General features: G+C 33.4%; 2 protein-coding genes across 5 annotated transcripts; both read left to right on the top strand.

The window, feature by feature from the left end:
* The first annotated feature begins 1,035 nt into the window (after positions 1 to 1,035).
* LOC146897118 (linoleate 9S-lipoxygenase-like) lies at positions 1,036 to 5,983 on the top strand. 2 transcript variants are annotated; one of them, XM_085738654.1, is made up of 8 exons: positions 1,036 to 1,334; positions 2,649 to 2,935; positions 3,022 to 3,262; positions 3,381 to 3,701; positions 3,788 to 3,873; positions 3,995 to 4,102; positions 4,221 to 4,742; positions 5,022 to 5,983. In XM_085738654.1, exon 8 carries the CDS (start codon positions 5,263 to 5,265, stop codon positions 5,776 to 5,778), a length of 516 nt encoding a protein of 171 aa, XP_085594780.1. In that variant the 5' UTR covers positions 1,036 to 1,334; positions 2,649 to 2,935; positions 3,022 to 3,262; positions 3,381 to 3,701; positions 3,788 to 3,873; positions 3,995 to 4,102; positions 4,221 to 4,742; positions 5,022 to 5,262; the 3' UTR covers positions 5,779 to 5,983. Both variants share the same exon structure in this region, with proteins under 2 accessions (XP_085594780.1, XP_085594781.1).
* Positions 5,984 to 14,612: 8,629 nt separating this feature from the next.
* Positions 14,613 to 21,322, top strand: LOC146897117 (TMV resistance protein N-like). 3 transcript variants are annotated; one of them, XM_085731992.1, is made up of 6 exons: positions 14,613 to 15,132; positions 15,726 to 16,821; positions 16,921 to 17,214; positions 17,363 to 18,957; positions 19,056 to 19,191; positions 19,911 to 21,322. In XM_085731992.1, the coding sequence occupies exons 1-5, from the start codon at positions 14,636 to 14,638 to the stop codon at positions 19,144 to 19,146; spliced, it is 3,573 nt and encodes a 1,190-aa protein (XP_085588118.1). In that variant the 5' UTR covers positions 14,613 to 14,635; the 3' UTR covers positions 19,147 to 19,191; positions 19,911 to 21,322. The 3 variants fall into 3 exon arrangements, with proteins under 3 accessions (XP_085588118.1, XP_085588119.1, XP_085588120.1); XM_085731993.1 differs by having other exon boundaries at positions 20,139 to 20,491; XM_085731994.1 differs by having other exon boundaries at positions 19,915 to 20,491.
* The last annotated feature ends 1,531 nt before the right edge of the window (positions 21,323 to 22,853 follow it).

Genomic DNA, 22,853 nt, shown 5'->3' with positions numbered 1-22,853 from the left:
TTATCTCAGTCATCGTACCCACGCTTGAAAGAAAACCAACACCCACAAACTCTTACAAGAAGAGAAACACAAAAGCTCTCACAACGGAGAGAAAACCGTCAGCAACCGGAAACCTTAATCGAGCAATTTAGAAAACCAGAAGCAATCGCAAAAGCCTATCGAAAGCGATAGCGGAAGAAGAAGCACTCAAAGCATCGCAGAAGTGAGAATCACAATCGCGTTTGTCTTGTTGCAGAACCGCAATTGCTTTACCTACTGACTTGTATCGCAATCGCGTTTGTTATTTTATGGAAATCGCAGTCGCTTGTTTTGGCCGAGATTAAAATCGCAATCGCATGTATGCACGTTTCTCAATCGCGTTTTGTTGTTCTCAATCGCAGAATCTTTCTCATTCGCGAACCAATCGCACTATCGCATATGTTGAAGAAGAGAAAGAGTTAATCGCAGAATGGCATATGTTGAAGAAGAGAAAGAAATCGCAGAATCGCAGGACTATTTTATTAAATCGTTGAAAACTGTGTTTGTTGAAGAAGAGAAAGAGTTAATCGCGTTTGTTGTTCTCAATCGCAGAATCGCATACGGTGTATTCAGAATCGCATACATGATGTTAATTACCCTATATATATATATATATATATATATATATATATAGGGTAATTTGGATTCATATAATAACCATAGTTACCTCATGTGAGAACTGTATGTTTAAACAAAAAGAAAGAAAGACGACCTCGTAAACGGAGTATTTTTATTGGTGTACGCAATAGTTCAATAGATCCATTTTTTTTTTTTTAAAGAATATGATTATGCAACACATATAATTTTATTTTTTTTATGATAAAATTGATAGATACACCACACACATATTATTTTATATACCACTATTAGCCTAATACTAATAGTTTGGATGAGGATAAAATATGGAAAGAACATTGACTCATATGTTTTGAATCAGTCTCCCAAAAAAATAATATATTTTTGGATCAGAACATTAATTTGGCCCTATAAATAATGAGATGTTCCAACATGCAAGCCACGAACTTTTCTTTCATTAATTTGCATAAGAAAAGAAAATTGTAAGCAGCAAATTACTAAGATGTATTCAGGGGTGAAAAGTATCTTTAACAGAGGCCAAAAAGTGAAGGGGACAGTGATATTGATGCATAAGAATGTGTTGGATATCAACGAAATCACTGCAGCTCAAAGTGCCACTGGTTTAATCAAAGGTGGATTCAATGTTGTTGGTGATATCACTTGCTCTATAATTGATACCTACACCTCCTCCTTTGGCCGTTCAGTGGCTCTCAGGTTGATTAGTGCTACCAGCGTTGATGGTAAATAATGCTTATCATACATTCATATTCATCTTCACAAATTTAGAATGCTATTTTCCAATAAATAAATTAGGAAAGGGGGAGAAATTTTATCAATTAAAGTGACACAAATGACCAGTTTACAATCATCCTAAAAGAATTTGAACTTTGCACCTTGAAATATATGTGTGTGTGGAGCTTTTCTGGAGTATTTAATCAACATGACAACATGCACCTTAGTGTGTATATAATTAACAAATTTTTCATTATCACTTGCTAACGTATAGTCCTTCTAAAAAAATGAGTGGATGTCCCTTAAAAAACCGAGTGGGTGTATTCTAACAAATGTTTGCAGAAGTTGTTAACTTAAACCCACTTGTTTTACTATTTTTTTTAGTTATAACTTGTTAAAGTAGTACTTCTAAAAATCAAACGAGTCTATCTTAACAAATCTCATATAAAAAGTCATTCACATAGCAAGTGTTTTATGATTTTGGCTAAAGATATGATGTGCTGATCACTTGCTGATCCTGAATCTTTAATCTTTTGTTACTCTCCGAGGTAGGATTCCATAGTGGGTTCCATACACTCATGGATTTGGTTCCTTAAATTTACACTATAAAAATAAAACAAATAAAATTGGGGACGAAAAATTAGTGATGGTAAAATAAATTTTTTCCTATATTTTGGTCACTTAATTTAGGGAGATTTTTTTCCTCTAAATTTTTCTTACTAATTCAAGTTTTTTTTAGTCGCATTTTTCTTCATTAGAGAAACATTGGCACAACGGAGGCCCACTTAGTGCTAGCTATCTAATCCATAATGAGTTTTTCAAAATATTTTTATCTGAGATGCTCTAATAAGTTAGATAATTACTTTTTTTTTTTTTTTACAAAAATAAACAATATTCATTTATTTAAATTGATAGAGTACATTGATACAATACAAATTCAAAATGGCTAAAATTAAAAAAGATGAATATGCTAACAAACTCATTTATTTAAAAGAATCCAAATGAAAGTCATCATTATATTTTACAAGAATTTGATCCTGAGTCCATTAAGATTCATTTATTTTCCCTTTTGTTTTATTATTAATTTTTATTTTTATTTTTGTGATTATCACTTTGACATAAATTATCTTAAATAATAAATCAACTATTACTAAAATATATGCAGGATATTAGGAATTATTTCACTTTGATACAATTTAAGCAACTTGGGTGAGCATAAATTTAGCAGAGGAAAAGAATAAGTTTTCTATTTTGACATAAATGAATCTTGAACAGAAAAATCATTAATGAAATTGAAAATCAAATTTATGACATATTTGTAGGAAGTGGAAAAGGTAAAGTGGGAAAAAAAACGTATCTGGAAGGTCTTGTTACCTCCACACCAATTTTAGGAGCAGGGCAATCTGCATTTGATGTTCATTTTGAATGGGACAGTGAGATGGGAATTCCAGGAGCATTTTATATTGAAAATTTCATGCTAGGAGAATTCTTTCTTGTAAGTTTAACACTTGAAGATATTCCCAACCATGGAACCATCAACTTTGTTTGCAACTCATGGATTTACAATGCTAAAAAGTATAATACTAAACGCATCTTCTTTACGAACAAGGTAATGAAAAAAATCATATTTCTCTAACATTTTAATACAAATTATATTTCTCAAAATTTGATACCATTAAATAAATTTAAATACAGACATACCTTCCTAGTGAAACACCAGCTCCATTAGTCTACTATAGACAAGAAGAATTGAAGACTTTAAGAGGAGATGGAACGGGTGAGCGCAAAGAATGGGATAGGATCTATGACTATGATGTCTACAATGATTTGGGTGATCCTGACAGGAAAGCAAGCTTGGCTCGTCCCGTTGTTGGAGGATCCAACAACTTGCCTTACCCTCGAAGGGGGAGAACCGGCAGGAAACATACTAAAAAAGGTGATAAACTTTATGCTCTATCTTAAGTTAACGGTCCTATGATCAAAACATTTCCTCTATATGATTTTAAAGATATTTATCTTGTTAATTGTTAATGTCTTCTATTTGTATGTGACAGATGAAGAAAGTGAGAGTCGGAGCGACTTTGTTTACATTCCGAGAGATGAATCATTTGGCCACTTGAAGTCATCAGACTTTCTTGTTTACATACTCAAATCAGCATCTCAAAATGTTATACCTCAATTACGATCTGCACTTACATTACAATTCAATCAGCCAGAGTTTAACACCTTTGAAGATGTCCGTTCATTATATGATGGTGGAATTGAATTACCTACTAATGCACTTAGCAAAATTAGCCCCATACCAGTGTTCAAGGAACTCCTCAGAACTGATGGTGAATCGGCCCTAAAGTTTCCACCACCTAAAGTGGTTCAAGGTATCAATTAGAAACACATGTTCAGTCCTAGCAGTATATTTTCATATAATATTATGGATCATTTGCAATGCTCTTATTTTGAGCAGTTAATCAGTCTGCATGGATGACTGATGAAGAATTTGCAAGGGAGATGATTGCTGGTGTGAATCCACACATCATCAAAAGACTTCAGGTAAACTTGATATTTTAATGATTTCTATTCGAACACAAAATTTCAACTATATTTTATCCATTTTTTTTCATGCTATATTTTTAATTGTTTACTTCATTATTACTTGCTATATTTAATGTAGGAGTTCCCACCAGAGAGCAAGCTAGATAACCAACTCTACGGTGACAATACGAGCACAATAACCAAAGAACAGTTACAGCTAAACATGGATGGGGTCACTGTAGAAGAAGTAATGGCATAATTTTACATACATACTATGATTAAATAATTTTGCCAATGCTGTTTTGCTAAAGTGTTTTCTTTATAATCAAATAATTGCAATGGCTAAATTATGTTTTGTTGAATAGGCTATCCAAAACAACAGGCTTTACATACTTGATCACCATGACGCAATATATCCATATTTGAGGAAACTAAACTCAACCGATACAAAGGCATATGCTACTAGAACTTTCATTTTCTTACAAAATGATGGAACTTTAAAGCCACTGGCCATTGAGCTAAGTAAGCCACATCCTCAAGGTGATAGTTATGGACCTGTTAGTGATGTTTACTTGCCTGCAAGTGAAGGTGTCGAAGCTTCTATTTGGCTACTTGCCAAAGCTTACGTTATTGTAAATGACTCATGTTTTCATCAACTTGTCAGCCACTGGTACGAATTATGTTGATGAGTTTTTCACAAACTTCTGCTTCCACATTATCGTGACACCATGAACATTAATGCACTTGCAAGGAATGTCTTGGTTAATGCAGAGGGTATTATAGAATCAACATTCTTGATGGGAAGATATTCTTTAGAATTGTCTGCTGTATTATATAAGGATTGGGTTTTTACCGAGCAAAGGTCTGCCTAATGATTTACTCAAAAGGTAACCTTACAAAATATTAGGTCGTGCGCATAAATTAATTAGTAAGAAAAAAGGATTAGAAAAAATGTTAGTAACCACAATGTAAGATGAGATATCAAGGTTTTTTATGTCCAAACACCCTCGGTTGAGATCGCATCAACTGTATTTTACCGCGTTTCTCTAGAATAACTAAGATCATGACTACAACAGCATTTTAAAATCTTGGTTAAATAGATATTGATCTCAAAGTTATTTAAATTTTTTTTTATATTAATGATATCTTCCTTGTCTGTTATCTAGAGGAGTGGCTGTTGAGGATCCAACTTCCCCACACGGCATTCGCCTTCTGATAGAGGACTACCCTTATGCTGCTGATGGGCTAGAGATATGGCCTGCTATCAAATCATGGGTTGAAGAATATGTGAGTTTCTACTACAAGTCAGATGTTGCTGTTGCGCAAGATTCTGAACTGCAAGCATTTTGGAGAGAAGTTGTAGAGGTGGGTCATGGTGATTTGAAGAATGCAACATGGTGGTTTAAGATGCAAACATGTACAGAGTTGATTGAAGCTTGCACTATCCTCATATGGATTGCTTCAGCACATCATGCAGCCGTTAATTTTGGTCAATACCCATATGGAGGATATATACTTAACCGACCAACTAAAAGCCGGAGACACATGCCTGAGAAAGGGTCTGACGAGTATGTTGAGCTTTCTAAGAACTTTCAGAAGGTGTATCTGAGGACAATCACACCAAAAAATGATACCCTCACTGACCTTACAATCATAGAGGTCTTGTCAAGGCATGCTTCTGATGAGCAATACCTTGGACAGAGAAATGAAGGTGAGGCTTGGACTTCTGATTCACAGCCATTAGAGGCTTTCAAGAGGTTTGGAAGGAAGTTGGCTGAAATTGAGGCAAAGCTCATTGAAAGGAACAATGATGAGTCATTGAGAAACCGATACGGGCCTGTGAATATGCCATACACTCTGCTTTATCCTTCTAGTGAGGAAGGATTGACTTGCAGAGGCATTCCTAATAGTATCTCCATTTAATGAGTTTCATGGTTTGTTGTGTTGCTTTAAATAAAATGTGTGAAGTAGTCAAATTACCTCATCATGGTGATGTTATTATGTTTGTTTGTTTGTTTGTTATTTTTTATGTTTTACTTTGCATCAATAAGAAATACTTACAATGTGTGTACCTCCTATATGTGTTAGACATTTGATATGAAATAAAAGAGTTTATGTTTGGAAAAAATTAATTAGTGCAAATCTAGTAGTGCAAATTTGCAATATGGCATGGCGAAAACAAGACACTGCTGAAAAAGTAATGCATGTTAGCGATTTTTTTTTTTGACAAAAACAAAACGATATTCATTCATTCAAATCGATAGAGTACATCAGATACAAATATCGCTAAAAACGTAAAAGGTGAATCTGCGAACAAACTCACAGCATCCAAGTTAATAGCATAAAACGGCAAAATGCCTACAAAAAATATGATAAAACCTTTGTCACCGAAATTCACATGCTTCCGGATCTGCAACGTTGACGCCCAAATCATTTGTTGAATTTGTAATTGACTGATGCCGATCTTTCAATAGGAACTAAACGAACACCGCGACAAGACGCGAAATCAAACGCCGCACAAGACGACGAACAACACAACGCCGCACTTAGACGACGAAATCACAAAAAAACACAAAAGAAGAAACTTGATCTATGTGAAAACCACTTATTTAGATTGAAAGAAAAGAGATAAAAGATGTAGAGGGGTGATTCTAGGTCAAAAAATGACCTAAAACCACCCCTCCTCGATGAACGAAGGGGAAAGAAAGTTTAGAGAGATGTTAGCGATTTTATTACCATTTGTTTTTTCAAGATATTGTTGCAGAGTCTGGACTGGAAGTTGTAGTCATGTGACTGGAAGGTCACGGGTTCAAGTCCTGAAAACAGTCTCTTGTGTAAAAAACAGAGTAAGGCTACGTACAATACACCAAATGGTGGGACCCCTTCCTAGACCCTGTGTATGCGGGAACTTTAGTGCACCGGGTTGCCCTTTTTTATTGTTGCATAGTCCGGGAGAGCGCTAAGAGAAACAATTGGTAAATGATCAGGACCATCAAGAGATAGGACACAACATCTCCACCCCAAAACTTTTAAAACATTATGCATGAGTCACCACTCTTATAAGTTATATATCCTACATTTAACCTATTTATAATCGATGTGAAACTAACTATTCACACTTTCTTTAAAAAAAAAAAAACTATTCACACTTATACCTCGACATATCACCAAAAGAAATTTGACTCAAAGAAAAGACAGTAGTTGTCCATAGAAGTCATTCCTTCCTAGAAAAAGGCGTTAATTACGTACGCCCAATTTCATGGCTTATCTTTGACAGAAAAAGTTCACATAACTGTCACCAAAGGTTTTAAGTTCTACCTACGGTTTTAAGTTCTACATGCAGTTTTGTGTTTGTCACTAGAACCTATTACTATTTTTTTGAAGGAGAACCTATTACTATTTATTAACTTTAATCTGTTTATTTTTATTTACTACCACAAACTCCAATCACAATTAATTAATGATATTTATACTAAAATTAATTTGGTACTAAATAAAGGATAAAATCGAATTCAATGATAAAAATATAATACATACTAAATATTTAAATAGTTTAAAGAGTAATATAATAAAATAAATTAAAACAAGATGCTATGTGTAAGATCACCAATACCAAAAACAATACTCTCTTTTCTATCAACCGGCTCTTCTCTGCAGCTCTCATTTCCTTCCATGACCTATATGTTTCCAAAGAAACTATTATATACAATGTCCATGAAAACTGCAACAACTTCAAATTCACTCTACTATAAAACCATATCATATGCTACGAAGTGTAACTCAAGTTCAAAATAAATTTAACGAATGAAATAATAGCTTAGAAAGAGACTTATTACAACTTCAAGCAAATATTGTAGAACTAAATTTTGTGTTATGTGTTGATTAGACCTTTGCCGACATTCGGAAGGAATAGTTGCAGTTAGCACCAATAGTAGCCATTATTGCAAACAATTAGATTAACTTGAATAAGACAATAGATTTACTTTCAAATCAATAATTCTTACAAGACATTGTTATTTATCTAGAGAGTTTTTATCAAGAATTTATCAAAAAAAGGTCTCAACCAATTAAATTTGTTATTTGACGGAAATCAATGGAGGTAATGGTGTGCAATTAAGGAAAGGTATTAGCAAATACACTGTCTTAAAATTTTCTTAATAAATTTTGTCATTATATCTATCATTTCCCTTCTTATAATCTAACCTTTTTTTTTGTGGCGGCCGGGGTTTGAACCCCAAACCTTGCATATTTTTATGCACTGTCCATACCAACTGAACTAAGCTCACGAGAACTTATAATCTAACCTTTAGCCAGAAGAGTGGGACTTAACATAAGTATAATCTATTAACACGAAATTATTAACACAATTTTGCCCAAAATAATATAGCTCGTCAATATTATTGAAGCAATTAAGTTAGCTAAATAAAGTGCTAACATTTTGGCATGTGTCGATAAGATACAGTTAGAGATTCATCATTGGCAAATCAAACCTCTCTGACATTTAAGTCAGATATAAGTGCAATACAAAAGAAAATAGCATTGCTATTTATCTAGAGAGTTTTTATCAAGAATTTATCAAGAAAAGGTCTCAATCAATTAAATTTGTTATTTGGCGGAAATCAAGGGAGCTAATATAATGGTGTATAATTAAGGAAAGATGTTAGCAAATACCCTGTCTTAAAATTTTCTTGATAAATTTTGTCACTGTATCTATCATTTCCCAAAAGAAAATGAAAGTTCGTAAATTAATAGTTATTAGTGTTAATACGTATTACAAGTGACCTAAAAGATTAAATGATCTTGAACATATATCATACGGAACTCATTTCAGCCATTGTGGTTTGTTCATTATTGATACTAGAGCTAAAATTAAAGAAAATGCAACAAATAAAAAGAAATTAGGGTTATTTATGATTTCAGTCTCTAGCATTTGAGAAAACTTTGATTTTGGTCCATGAGAAGAAAAAAAAACTTCAGATTTTGTCCCCAAGATTGAAGATTCCTTTGGAACTCCGGGTTGAGTCAGAAAATTTTATAGTTGTCAAAATCAAAGTTCGTTCAAATGTTACGACCGCAGTCAGCAGTTTTTAGGGTTCAAAATCAGAAAAGGATTCTTTGGGATCAGATAAACATGAAGGATGGCCATGACTGAGTCCTCAACCGGTAAAAATGAGGATCCTCAGCTAATTGATTACAATAACATTCATGGGTAGGAAAGTACTCATCTTTAGCAAAGTACTATCCTTCAAAAAAAAAAAAATATTACTACAATGACAATTGATTATATATAGCATCAGTTATTGATCTAAGATAATGTAAAACAATTATATCTTATCTCATACTCATTGATTAACATTTTATTACAAAAGGAAAGGAAAATGATGTTCTCTTTATATACACCAAGTGTTAATAATAACCCAAGAAAATAAGAATAATCTAGTAGCTATCCATGGTTATGCTTTGAGGTGATGGAGCGTGTCTGTATGTAGGTGGGATTTAGTATGGGAAAGGGTACTTTTTTCCCACCATGGGAAAGTCTTTTTTTAACCATCAGATCAAATATAGACCATGATGTTATCATGGACATTCACCACAAGATTTTTTTTCACTCTTCATCCCAACAACTCCCACGCCTCTTCATCCCCAACCTCCTCTCCCCTCACAAAATGCAAGTTCTTTTTTCTGTCCATTACTACTGCTATGTATTGTTATGTACCCTTTTTCCATTCTAATTGATTTTTATTTCGATTTTGATTTTGTTGAGTTGAGTTATTGGTTTTTGGCATGTGTTGATTATCCTGTCCATACGTATTAAGATCTGTTGATTACACACAAACCATGAACATTAACACAATTAAAATTAAATTAACCTTGAAATCATAAAGTTAACGGACGATTTTGAAGGAAAAAAATTGCCAGAAAGGAAGATGATGAAAGGAGCATAGATCCCCTTTGTTCTTTGACGGAAGAAAATAAAAATAAAAAGAAAGAGGAGAAGCAGGTGTATAGACATTAACTTGATGTTGGTTGATTATAAGTGTATAAACATTAGAAACATCAAGTTATTTTTATTTTTATAATTAGAAACATCAAGTTAATGTATAAACATCAGATGCAACAGCCATAATCAGAAACAATCATGCCTGCTGGAGAAGAGTGTTGTTATTATTAAAAAAATAATAACAATCATGCCTGCTCGGAGAGAGGGAGGAGAGGAGGAGGTAGAGAGAGAAAGTGAGAAATCGTTGATGTTTGTGAGGTTGAAGAGAGAGGGAGAAAAATTGAGTGTTGAAGGAGTATGATAAGGGTGTATTCTTCATGAGATCTAATGGTTAAAACTTACTTTCCCATGGTGGGAAAAAACTAGCCTTTCCCATACTAAATCCCACCCTGTATTAACTATACGAGGTGGCTATACGGTGGCATTTAGGATGGGTGAGGGAAAGATTTTCCCACCATGGGAAAGTTGATTTTAGCCATTAGATTAAAAGAGAACATTGATTTTATCATGATTTGCTTACACTATATTTTCTTTCCTTTCTCTTTCACTGTTTCATGGCCCGACTCTTCCTCTGCCCCTATCTCACTCCGATCCCCAAATTAAACTCAAAAACTCCACAACTCATTTTCTCAATCTATTTTCGAGTTTCAATTTGACACTTCCCCCATTAAGAGTTTGAGCATAAAAAATAGCCATTTATTGAAATGATTCATAGGAGAAGTTCAATATCAAAAGCAATTAGCAGCAATGGAAGGTATATTAGAACAAATTTGCAAAATTCCAGACAAGAGTTTTCATTTGGGTTTCTTGCAAAATCCCTTAAAAATGATGCTAGCAAAAATTTGTAGGGTGATTGATACTTGATTGTTGTTCTTGAGGAACAATGGATCTTGATACCATTATGAAACTCATTTTTCTTATATATAAAACTTAAGAAACTCTTGTTGTTGTTGTCTTGAATTTTATATTAAGAAAATATTGTGGTTCTGATTTTGAAGTAGTTTTCCAGATTTGAACATTTTATTATTGTTCTGAATTTTATATTAAGAAAACTGTTAAGAAGAAAATATTGGTGAAGATGAAGATTCGTTTGAATTGAAGAACAAATGAAGATGAATAGTTTATTTGCCAAGAAAACACACAAAAGCATTCCACTAGATGCACTAGGTAAAATTTCAGAAGAAATGATATTTTGACAACCATTTTTTGACAACTTTTAGACAACTTTCTCTCTCATACTCACATGATGTTGTTATCCTCTCTCTTCCTTTTTCTCTCTCCATTGTTTTTGACCAATAAGAAGTGAGAAAAACATGGTTGTCAACAAAGTTGTCATCAAATGGATGTCAAAATATCATTACTCAAATTCCAGATCTAGAAGTTCAAAAAATATGAAAGAGAAAGGCAAAAATTATAGTGTGGAAAGACTATAGTAAAATCAGTGTTCCTCTTTAATCCAATGATAAAAATTAACTTTCCTATGGTAGGAAAATCTTTCCCACACCCACCTAAATGCCACCGGCTACAAAGTTGTTCTTGAGACTTCGTGAAAGGTTCTTTCCCTCTACACCACATGTTGTTATGTACCATGTGGTTTGATGAGGTGGACACCCCCTTAGTTAACCTTGACTTGACCCATTTATTAGACCTTCGTGCCATGTTATTAATGTGTTTTTGCTATTGGTGATCCAAAGAGTGTGTTAAAACAAAAGAAACTTTCGACCAAGAAGGTAAAAAAAAGAAGGAAAAAAGAAAGCAGAAGGACAGAAAGACGATCTCGTGTCGTTTAGCTCAGTTAGTAGAGACATTGCATAATTTATGCAGGGATCGGGGTTCGAATCCGGACATCATATTTCTCCATATTTAATTGTGTGAGCTCCAGTTATTAGGCTACTAGACAAAAAAAAAAAAAGACCTCGTATAAGGAATATTTTTTTGGTATTGCGTCAGAATGTAATAAACAATATAGTTCAATACATCCATTTGTCTTATTTTTTTGGGTTAAATATGTTTTTGGTCCCTATAAATATGTCAACTTTTCGTTTTAGTCCCTCTAAAATTTTCCTTCAACTTTTAGTCCCTATAAAATTTTCAATCACTACTTTTGGTCCCTATTTTTAATTTAATTTTTGTATTTTTTAATGAAATTGTGCAGAAATGTATAATTTATTCTAAAAAAAATTAGAATTTTTTAACAAAACACAAATTAAATATGAATTTTTAACCTTAAAACATATAAAAATTCATATTAAATTCATGTTTTGTTAAAAAATTCTGAATTTTTTTTGGAGTGATTCTTATAATATTTTGAATTTTTTTTGGAAAATTTTATTAAATAATATGAATTCTACATATGAGTTTACTTTAAAAGAGGGACCAAAAGTGAAGATTGAAAATTTTATAGGGACTAAAAGTTGAAGGAAAATTTTAGAGGGATTAAAACGAAAAGTTAACATATTTATAGGGACCAAAATCATATTTCCCTTTTTTTTTTTAACAATAATAGATCCATTTGTGTACAAATATAATTTTTTTTTTACCAAATGAAGATATGATTATGAAACACATATGGTGGCATTTAGTATGCACAAAGCACAAATTTGTGCACATTTACAAAGTTACTTTTTCAATGCACAAGTTTTTGGTACACCATTAGATCAATGAGGAGTACCGATTTTATCATGGTCTAGCTGTATTATATTTTTTACATTCTTTATCATGTTGTCTTCAACCTCCATTAGTACTAATTTTTTCAGATTTCAGAATTTTACATTCACACACCACTGATAAAATCCCAACATAAGTTTGTTGTTGCCTGGGCTTAGCATTTTAACAGGATTCAAATAATTGAATGTGTAGAAAAGGACAGGATTCAAATAATAGATTATTGGCTGGGCTTATCAATCCGGTTAAAACGTGTGCATCTTTGCTCATGAACCATTTCGTTAAAGATTCTATTTTTCTGTAAAAGTATTGAATATATTCATATTTTCAACTAACCCATGAAAAATAAACAAACAAGCATTTTCTTCAACAACTCATCCTCTTCAAACTTAGCATCTTGTTTCACATTTTCACATAAAATCTACATATGGTTTTCACATAATTGTACAGAGTTGTATCCAAATGTATTACAGATCTGCATATAATAAGAACAATCAGCAGATAATTGATTTTACAAACTAGATCTATAAATTACAGATCTGGAAAAAAAAAACTTGATATGCTTGATGAACAACGATTTTTTATCTAAACTGGAGCCAACGGTTACAGGTGGTGGCGCCGTCGAGAAAATTCTCCGTTGGTGATGAACGACGGTAGCACCACCGCCAGATTTAAGTCCCCATCTTCCTCCACCGTTTATCTTTTGGTTCAACTTTAATCAGATCGTAGAAAATGTTAAAATGAAGATATAGGAATAAAAATGAAGTTTTATGCTTTTGAGTCTGGAGAATGAAATGAATGAAGGAATGGAAAAGGAAAAGATTTTGATTATTTTTTTAATCAAGACAATCTGGAAACAACGACTTGGAATAACATGCTGTTATTGGTTTGGTGAAGACAAAGTAAGAAAGATGTGATATGGGCAGACTACAATAAAGATCAATGTTCTTTTTAATCTAATGGTTCAGAAAATACTTTCTTTAACTTGTGTATGATACACAAATTTGTGCAGTGTGTAGGCTAAATGCCACCAACACATATTATTATATCTTTCGATAATAAATATACACTATTATTTTGTACCAAAATAAAATAAATGATTATTTTATATACCACGATCAGCCTAATACTAATAGTTTTTTTTTGCACAAAGTCAACGATCAATAATGATTTCAAAAGAAAATACATACGTTCTTTTCTTTTCATTTTTTTTTATGAAAGAAAATATATGCTCTTCTATCAAAAAATATTATAAATCAGATCATTATGTTTGCCCTATAAAATAATGAGATGGTTTCAATTTGCAAGCCACGAATTTTTCATTCATTAGTGTAATTTGCAAGCAAATTAAGATGTATCCAGTGTTCAAAAGTACAATTAGGAGAGGCCAAAAGGTGAAGGGGACAGTGGTGTACATACCATTGCCTAATTAGAATGAGCCTAGTGGTAGGTGCTTTAAAAAAATATACTCTCTCCGTCTCATAATACTTGACACAGTTGACTTTATTATGCATTCCAATTCATAACTTTGAGCTTAAATATCTTGAATAGTATATTAGAAAAAATTATGAAAATTTGATATTTTGAAAATACTCATCGAGACGAATTTAAAGACATCTTATATGATATTATATATTTTTGTATGTTAGTAGAAAAATACGGTCAAAGTAAGTTAGGTCAAAATTGCACATTTTCAAATGAGTCATCTATTACAGGACGGAGGGAGTATCAAATAAAGCATTTACTCCCTCCGGTCACGTTTATAAGCAAAAAACAACTTTTTAGGTTCATTGAATGATTAATGTATTTGACCGATATATAGACCGGATACATTAGACATTCAATGAACCTAAAAAATTGTTTTTTACTTATAAATGTGACCGAAAGGAGTATAAAATAACATTGGTAGATGACACACATTAAATGACCAATAATATGTATCATTGATACTTTAATGGTACACAAGTGGAATCCTCACTCATGGTGTTCCACTTTATCATCTCATTTTTCAGCGAAGTGCTTAAAGAAGGGTCCACACGCATTATGAAAATGTCCTTTTATACATGTGGGGGTATTCCCACTCCCACATTCTAAGGACAATAACACATAGATTATATGGCTTCTTCTTCTTCTTCTTCCTCACATGCTGTTACTGTACCTATGAAGAAATATGATGTCTTCATCAGCTTTAGAGGTGATGACACTCGCGCTGGATTCACAAGCCATCTTTACGCTGCTTTGTGCCGAAGCAAGATTTATACCTACATAGACTACAGGATCGAGAAAGGAGATGAAGTTTGGGTAGAACTAGTGAAAGCAATCAAACAATCCACTATATTTCTTGTGGTGTTCTCGGAGAACTATGCATCTTCAACATGGTGTTTGAACGAACTACTTGAAATAATGGAGTGTTGTAACAAAAATGAAGATGCCAAGGTTGTTGTTATTCCTGTGTTCTACCATGTTGACCCTTCACACGTGCGGAAGCAGACAGGGAGTTATGGCACTGCTTTGGCTAAACACAAGAAGCAAGACAAACAGACCATACAAAAATGGAAGAATGCTCTTTTTCAAGCTGCTAATTTGTCTGGTTTTCATTCCGCCACATACAGGTTTTTCTGTTTTTGCATACATTAAAATTAAATTTTATCTGTCCACCCGTCAAATTAATATCAATGTTTTAAAAATCGGATCAGAGATCGAACCGATGAGACCTCTGAGTCATGGTTCGGTAGTTGAACTCGATAATTAATTAATAAATATATCTATATGTCTAACTGATGTAGGTCTGCCGTGCAAGAGCTAGATATTTTGCTTGAACAACAATTTTTAAAAATGATCTTTCAAAAATAAAAATTAAAAATGATGATAGACAATTTTAATATTAGATTTACAATAAGAGCAATATGTCAAAGTTTATAACTTAAAAGATTAGGCTATTACTTTTTCCACCCCACTAATTTCTCGCGCACCCTATTTTTTTCCGAAAATGCCTTTGAGATTTTCGGATTTTAGAATCCGAACTGTGTTTTTCCTTTGTTCTGGGGTGAAAAATTGAGTTTTTCACCAATTCGGATTTTATAATCCGAATACCCCAAGTTTTTGCCAATTCCAAAGGATTTTATGAAATATATGTTTTTAGTCCCTCTAAAACTTTAATGGTAAGTTTTAGTATTAATTTTTTTTTTTTTTTTGCATATGTTAGGACTGAATCTGGAATGATTGAAGACATTGCTAGAGCTGTATTAGGAAAATTAAATCAACAGTATACAAATGATCTTACTTGTAATTTCATACTTGATGAAAATTATTGGAGCATCCAATCTTTAATAAAATTTGATTCAACAGAAGTTCAAATCATTGGACTTTGGGGTATGGGAGGCACAGGTAAGACAACCCTTGCCGCTGCTATGTTTCAAAGGGTCTCTTTTAAATATGAAGGCAGTTGCTTCATAGAAAAGGTGACAGAAGTATCAAAGAGACATGGAATCAATTACACATGCAACAAACTTCTTTCCAAGTTACTTAGGGAAGATCTTGATATTGATACTTCCAAAGTAATACCATCAATGATCATTAGAAGACTGAAACGCATGAAATCTTTCATTGTACTTGATGATGTACATAATTATGAACTTCTGCAAAACTTGATTGGAGTAGGACATGGTTGGCTAGGATCTGGTAGCACAGTCATTGTGACGACTAGGGATAAGCATGTCTTGATAAGTGGAGGAATTGAAAAAATTTATGAAGTTAAGAAGATGAACTCCCGAAATTCCCTCCAACTTTTCAGCTTGAATGCTTTTGGAAAAGTCTCACCTAAGGATGGATATGTGGAGCTCTCAAAAAGAGCAGTTGATTATGCCAAAGGAAACCCTTTAGCTTTGAAAGTATTGGGATCATTACTTCGTTGTAAAAGTGAAATTGAATGGGATTGTGCACTAGCTAAACTGAAAGAAATTCCAAACACTGAAATTGATTTTATATTAAGATTGAGTTATAATGAATTGGATGAAAAAGAGAAAGATATATTTTTAGACATTGCGTGCTTTTTCAAAGGACATGAAAGGAATAGAATAACAAAAATATTAAATGAGTGTGGTTTCTTTGCTGATATAGGGATAAGTCATCTTTTAGACAAGGCTCTTATAAGCGTTGACTTTGAAAATTGCATACAAATGCATGACTTGATACAAGAAACGGGAAAACAAATTGTTCGTGAAGAATCACTCAAGAATCCCGGCCAACGCAGTAGATTATGTGATCCTAAGGAAATTTGTAATGTATTGAAAAATAATAGAGTAAGAGATGCCCTCACTTGCCTTCCTATACATATGATCTTTATATAGAAAATGCAACTTCGTACGGAAATACTAACGTTGAGATTTACTTTTTTACAGGGATCTGAGAATGTTGAATCCATATTTTTAGATGCTACTGAGGTCACACATATTAATTTAAGACCCGAATCATTTCAAAAGATGGTAAATCTAAGGTTACTTGCTTTTCAAGACAACAAGGGAATTAAATCTATAACCCTTCCACATGGTCTTGATTTATTGCCAGAAAATTTAAGATATTTTCAGTGGGATGGCTATCCATTGCAATCTTTGCCTTCAACCTTTTGTCCTGAAATGCTTGTGGAGCTTTCATTGAAAGGAAGCCATGTGGAAAAACTTTGGAATGGAGTACTGGTAAGTATGATCCTTGTATTCATTTTTATCTTTTTTGTTTTATAAAAGTTTTAAGTATTTTATAATGGAAAATGATGGTGACATCTATTACGGTTCCACGGTAAAAAAAAAGTATGTATTAAGGTTTGGCCAATTGTTATTGTTACAGGATTTGCCAAATTTAGAGATACTTGACCTAGGTGGCTCCAAAAAGCTGATAGAGTGTCCAAATTTGTCGGGTTCCCCGAATCTAAAACATGTAATACTTCGTTATTGTGAAAGCTTGCCTGAAGTTGATTCATCAATTTTCCTTCTCCAAAAGCTTGAAGTTTTAAATGTATTCGAATGTACATCGCTCAAGAGCCTTTCGAGTAACACTTGTTCCCCAGCCCTCCGGAAATTGGAAGCTAGGGATTGCATCAATCTCAAAGAGTTCTCAGTCACATTTTCATCCGTTGATGGTTTGGATTTGTGTTTATCAGAGTGGGATGGGAATGAACTTCCATCATCAATATTGCATAAACAAAATCTAAAACGGTTTGTCTTTCCTATCAGTGATTGTCTTGTGGATCTTCCAGAAAACTTTGCCGATCATATCTCGCTTTCGAGTCCACAGAATCGTGAAGATGACCCTTTTATCACCTTAGATAAATTATTTTCTAGTCCTGCCTTCCAGAGTGTAAAAGAATTAACCTTTATGTATATTCCTATATTGTCTGAATTCCCAGATAGTATCTCCTTACTATCGTCGTTAAAGTCTTTAACACTGGATGGTATGGACATTAGAAGCTTGCCTGAAACCATTAAGTATCTTCCCCGACTCGAACGTATTGATGTTTTCGATTGTAAAATGCTTCAATCTATTCCGGCACTTTCACAGTTCATTCCAGTTTTGGTTGTCTCGAATTGTGAATCTCTTGAGAAAGTGCTGAGTTCAACGATTGAACCATATGAGGAACCCAATCCTTGTTTTATTTATCTCCTTAACTGCAAAAATTTGGATCCACATTCCTACCAAACAGTTTTGAAAGATACTATGGATAGGATTGAAACTGGACCATCTTTATACGATGACGATGAAATTATTTGGTACCTTCTACCTGCTATGCCTGGCATGGAAAATTGGTTCCATTACTCTTCTACACAAGTTTCTGTCACTCTTGAGCTTCCGTCTAATTTACAGGGATTTTCCTACTACTTGGTTCTTTCTCAAGGCCATATGGGATATGATGTAGATTTTGGATGTGAGTGCTATTTGGACAATAGTTCAGGTGAAAGAATCTATATAACAAGTTTCACAAGAGCAAATTTTTTCAGTTGGTTATTGCGTTTCGATCCATCAATCCACATGATGTCGGATCATTTGGTTTTTTGGTATGATCAAGCAAGTTGCAAGAAGATAATGGCAGCAGTTGAAGAAATAAAATCCATCAATGATGTGAACAACACTAGTTACAATCCAAAGCTTACATTTAGATTCTTTATTGAAGAAGATCTATATGATGAAGTAGCGATAAAAGAGTGTGGATTTCACTGGATATATAAGGAAGAAATTATTCCTTCAACAATTTCTGAATCTCATGATCAAGAAGAAACTGCATCTTCATCAAATTTTCAATCCAATCATCAAGAAGAAAGAGTTTCTCCAAGAAATTTTGAATCAGATGATCTAAAAGAAACAATACCTCCAAGAAACAAATTAAAGCTAGACATCTTTGGAACTCCTCCGTCAAACCTAGAATTAGATGAAACATATGATACGAGGTACATAATATTCCTAGCACTCATTATACTGATAACTTGGGGAATAAATTTAGTTTACCGGCTCTAATTTACTGCAAAATAATTTTGTTTATGAGTAGGTCTTTACTTGAAGAGCTCATGCATATTGGATTTGGTGGAGAGCACATGAACACTTTTCTTGGTTCGACAGAAGGAAAAAGCAACAGCTGAAAAGGAGAGAAAAAATTGTGGAATAAATTGGCACAAGTCTATTAGGTATACAATATGCATGACCAAATTAGCATGATTGATCTTTGAACTTACTGGAAAATAATTTTCAACTAGTAAGTTGTTTGTGTGTCTGCTTCTACTTCTAACACCATTAATCAAATAATAATTCTTGCTCACCATTTCTAAAAACAAGCCGATTATAGGAAATGTCCCTTTCATCAAACCTTCGAGTTTTATTACACACATTTATCATGGTTTTAAGTTATATTTCATTATTGTTCTTATTAAATTATCATGAATATATCATTTTTTGGGGTATTATAGCAAAGTGAATAGAATCTGGAGTTAACTCATTATATGAAACAGACTTTGTAATAGTAGTTGTCAAAATTACTATCAAAAGCATGACCAAGTCAACTTGCACCCATAAAAATCGCATCTATCACACATGGAAAACTTTAAAATTCTGTTTATAAGTACTTAATTGCAAAGGGAAACCAAATAGAATTTGTAATCCTAACGGCTTGCGAATTCATGCATCATTTCAACACATATTTTTTAAAGGTGCTTTGCATATCAATTAAATATAGGATGAGTTGGAAAACTAAAGTTAGTGTGTTGGTATTCTTTCTATAATTTTTGAAGGTGCTTTGCATATTATTTATGTAGAGAAATGTGTATTTGACATAATTTTTGACATCAACATCATATATTCACACCTCTTTTATTTTATATTGTTATTTTTGGGACGCGTTTTCTATTAGGAAGGAGTAATATTCGAAGGTTACTCTTTAGGCACCTAACAATTGCTCACAAAAGCCTCAAATACTTGCTTCCGAAATCCTGCCTGCTGGTTCAAAGATCAGTCCATAAATGATATTTCACTCTCAAATGATTAAGAGATGAAAAACAGACCAAGTGCAGTAAAATAGGATCTGATGCCTTGTGATAATATTCTAACTGCTATATGCCTCTGACTCTTATTCAAACAGGCCCTAGAGCAACAAGCGACGTACAATTCTCAGATAAATGGTGAACAAGTGCTTCTTCAAAAGCTCTTAAGTGAGGTGCATCCACTCACACTTAAAGCTCTGTTTCTTAAGAGATAAAAATCGATGAATCAACACGTGACAAGGTTTTACATGGGTAACAAGGTACAATTGGCAGATTCTGTAAATTTGGCAGATTCTGTAACAATGCAGAATGTACTGAACAAGTTAATATTATAGATGTAGGAGTCTATCTAGAATCTATCACAGTTGGTTAATACTAAACCTTCTTGTACACATAGTTAAATCTCAGGTTATGCGATATGAATAAAGTATGAGGGGAAGATTGATGTACATTCTATTTTACACAAAATAGAGTATCGGCAGAGTTAAAGGCAGTGGCGTTGCCAGGACCCCGGGGCAGGGGGTTCAACATGTGTTTGATACTGAGACGGGAAAAAATAATTAATGCGGTTGAAAATTTGAAATGTGGATTATAAAAAAGGATAAAGAAAAATCTTAAAAGAGTCATATATTTAGAGACGGTGATATTAAAATTATAAACGAAATTTCTTCATCAAACTTTACTTATCATTTGACCGAACTCGAAATTTCTTCGTCTCATTTTCATATCTAGAAACCATAGCGTTAACACTAAAAAAGAACCGGGTCGTAAGATAAATCTATGAAACAAATAATTGCATGGCATTGCTTTGGCTCATGGTTATTTTGGTGATTTTATGTATACTATTTTCATAATAATATAAAACATGTGTTGAGTCAAGCTTTACTGGTTGGACACCTAGCATGCAGTGTCACAATGACTTAATTTAACTTATTATTGATATTTGAGAGAAGAGATAGAGTTTGCGCATGAACCAATAAGGTGCAAGATAGAATTTTGAGGGGGTTCAAAATAACAAAACATATAAAAATTGGTATAAATTTCAGGATTTGAGGGGGTTCACTTGCATCCCCTGACTGCAAGGTAGCTCCGCCCCTGGTTAAAGGCCCCTTTTGTTGCGCCTTATTAAGCAAGTAACCTTAGGTTTGTGGTTGTACCTTTGATCTGCTTCTAGGTTTTAAGTAAGATACCATCGAGTTAAGACAAAGTGATATATAGCATGTAACTTCGACATTATAAAAAATATATTTTTCCCTTACAAAAATATTGTGTTTTATTGTAACATTTTTTTCTTTCAATTTTACCTTCACCTAATTAATTTTACCAAATTAATTTTTACCTAATAAAAGTGGAAATGTGCCCGTCTTGAGTCCATAATAATAATATATGAAAGGGATAGGAAATTTTGGAAAGAATTTTTATTATTTCAATTATACTCTTGTAAACAAATTTGTTTATAAGAATGTTATATTGTCCGGCTAGGGCTGGACAAACGGGCGGGTTCGGACGGATTCGGGTCCAAAAACCCAATCCGATCTAACCCGCGGGTGCTACACACAGGCCCAAACTCGACCGTTCTGGTTCACGGTTTGGTCGGGTTTCGGTTTTCGGTTTTGCCGGGTTATGCGGTCCGGGTAGTTCGGTTTAAAATAAAGAATCAAACTTAAAAAACAACACCAGAAAAACATGAAGAAAAAAAAGGATAGATGATAAGAAGAAGTAGAAGAACATTCAATTAGAAGAAGTAGAAGAACATTCAATTGAGAAAAAGGAAGAAGACAACATAGCTACTAGTATTTCAACATCATGGTTGTATAAATTATTATGTATGAGATCGCAGCTCACTGGAGGAGGAGAAGAAATCAAAGGCTGTGGAACATGCAGGCATGCCCATCTTTAAAACTATGGCTTTTTTACAAGTCATGTGTTAATGGAGAATGGAGCGAGAAGTATGAATGAATAAAAAAACAAATGAAAAATTAAATACTCTAAAGTCTAATCTAGTCATACGCTACTAGAGTAATAGTGAGTGACTAGTGGTTCACTAGTCTGTTTGATAAGTGTCCACTTTCTTTTTTCATTTTTCAAAGTGAAATTAAAATATTTATTTATCCAAGATGCAATTATCATACTGACAGTATGGGTCCAAAGTGAAATACTAGTTGGTACTATTAGTGACTCGTCCCATCATCATATAAAAGTAATTATTTATGTATAAACATTGCAAGACGGTCGGTTTCGGATTTATTACGGGTGTATTATTAACATCCGAACTCGTCCAGTATTAACCATTCAAAACCAAAATTGACAAACCGACAACCCGACAACCCGATGGAACCCACCCGTTGGTCAAATTCTGCAGTCGGTTATTACGGTTTCGGGCGGGGCACGGGTTTTTGTCCACCCCTAGGACGAGTCACTAATAGTACCAACTAGTATTTCACTGTGGATGAGTGATGAACAATTTGGATATGCGATGAATAGATCGTGGGATTTGGGGATTTGCATGGACAGATTGATAAATCTACCAAACGGGGAAATGAGAGGAGGCCGGACTACTATTGCTCACTCACCAAGGTTCCTTAAAACAAATAATGGGCATCAATTCACATCTTTGAAGTCATTGATTCGCAATTCAGTTCAAACATTTTTATTTTAATCAGCATAATATTAAAACCAGGGCCCCTACACAAGTACATATGACACCAAACAATGATACAATAGCCACGGAAGCATACTAGAGAGAAACCAAAAGCCAAAAAACACAAAACAAAAACAAACAAACAAACAAACAAAACAAAAACAAGGACCAA

The sequence above is a fragment of the Medicago sativa genome, chromosome 8 (assembly GCF_051527215.1).
Source record: "Medicago sativa cultivar Bolivia chromosome 8, Bolivia_mono, whole genome shotgun sequence".
NCBI classification, from domain to species: Eukaryota; Viridiplantae; Streptophyta; class Magnoliopsida; order Fabales; family Fabaceae; genus Medicago; species Medicago sativa.
The sequence above is the reverse complement of the archived record's forward strand: the minus strand, read 5'-3'. Positions and strand labels throughout refer to the sequence as shown.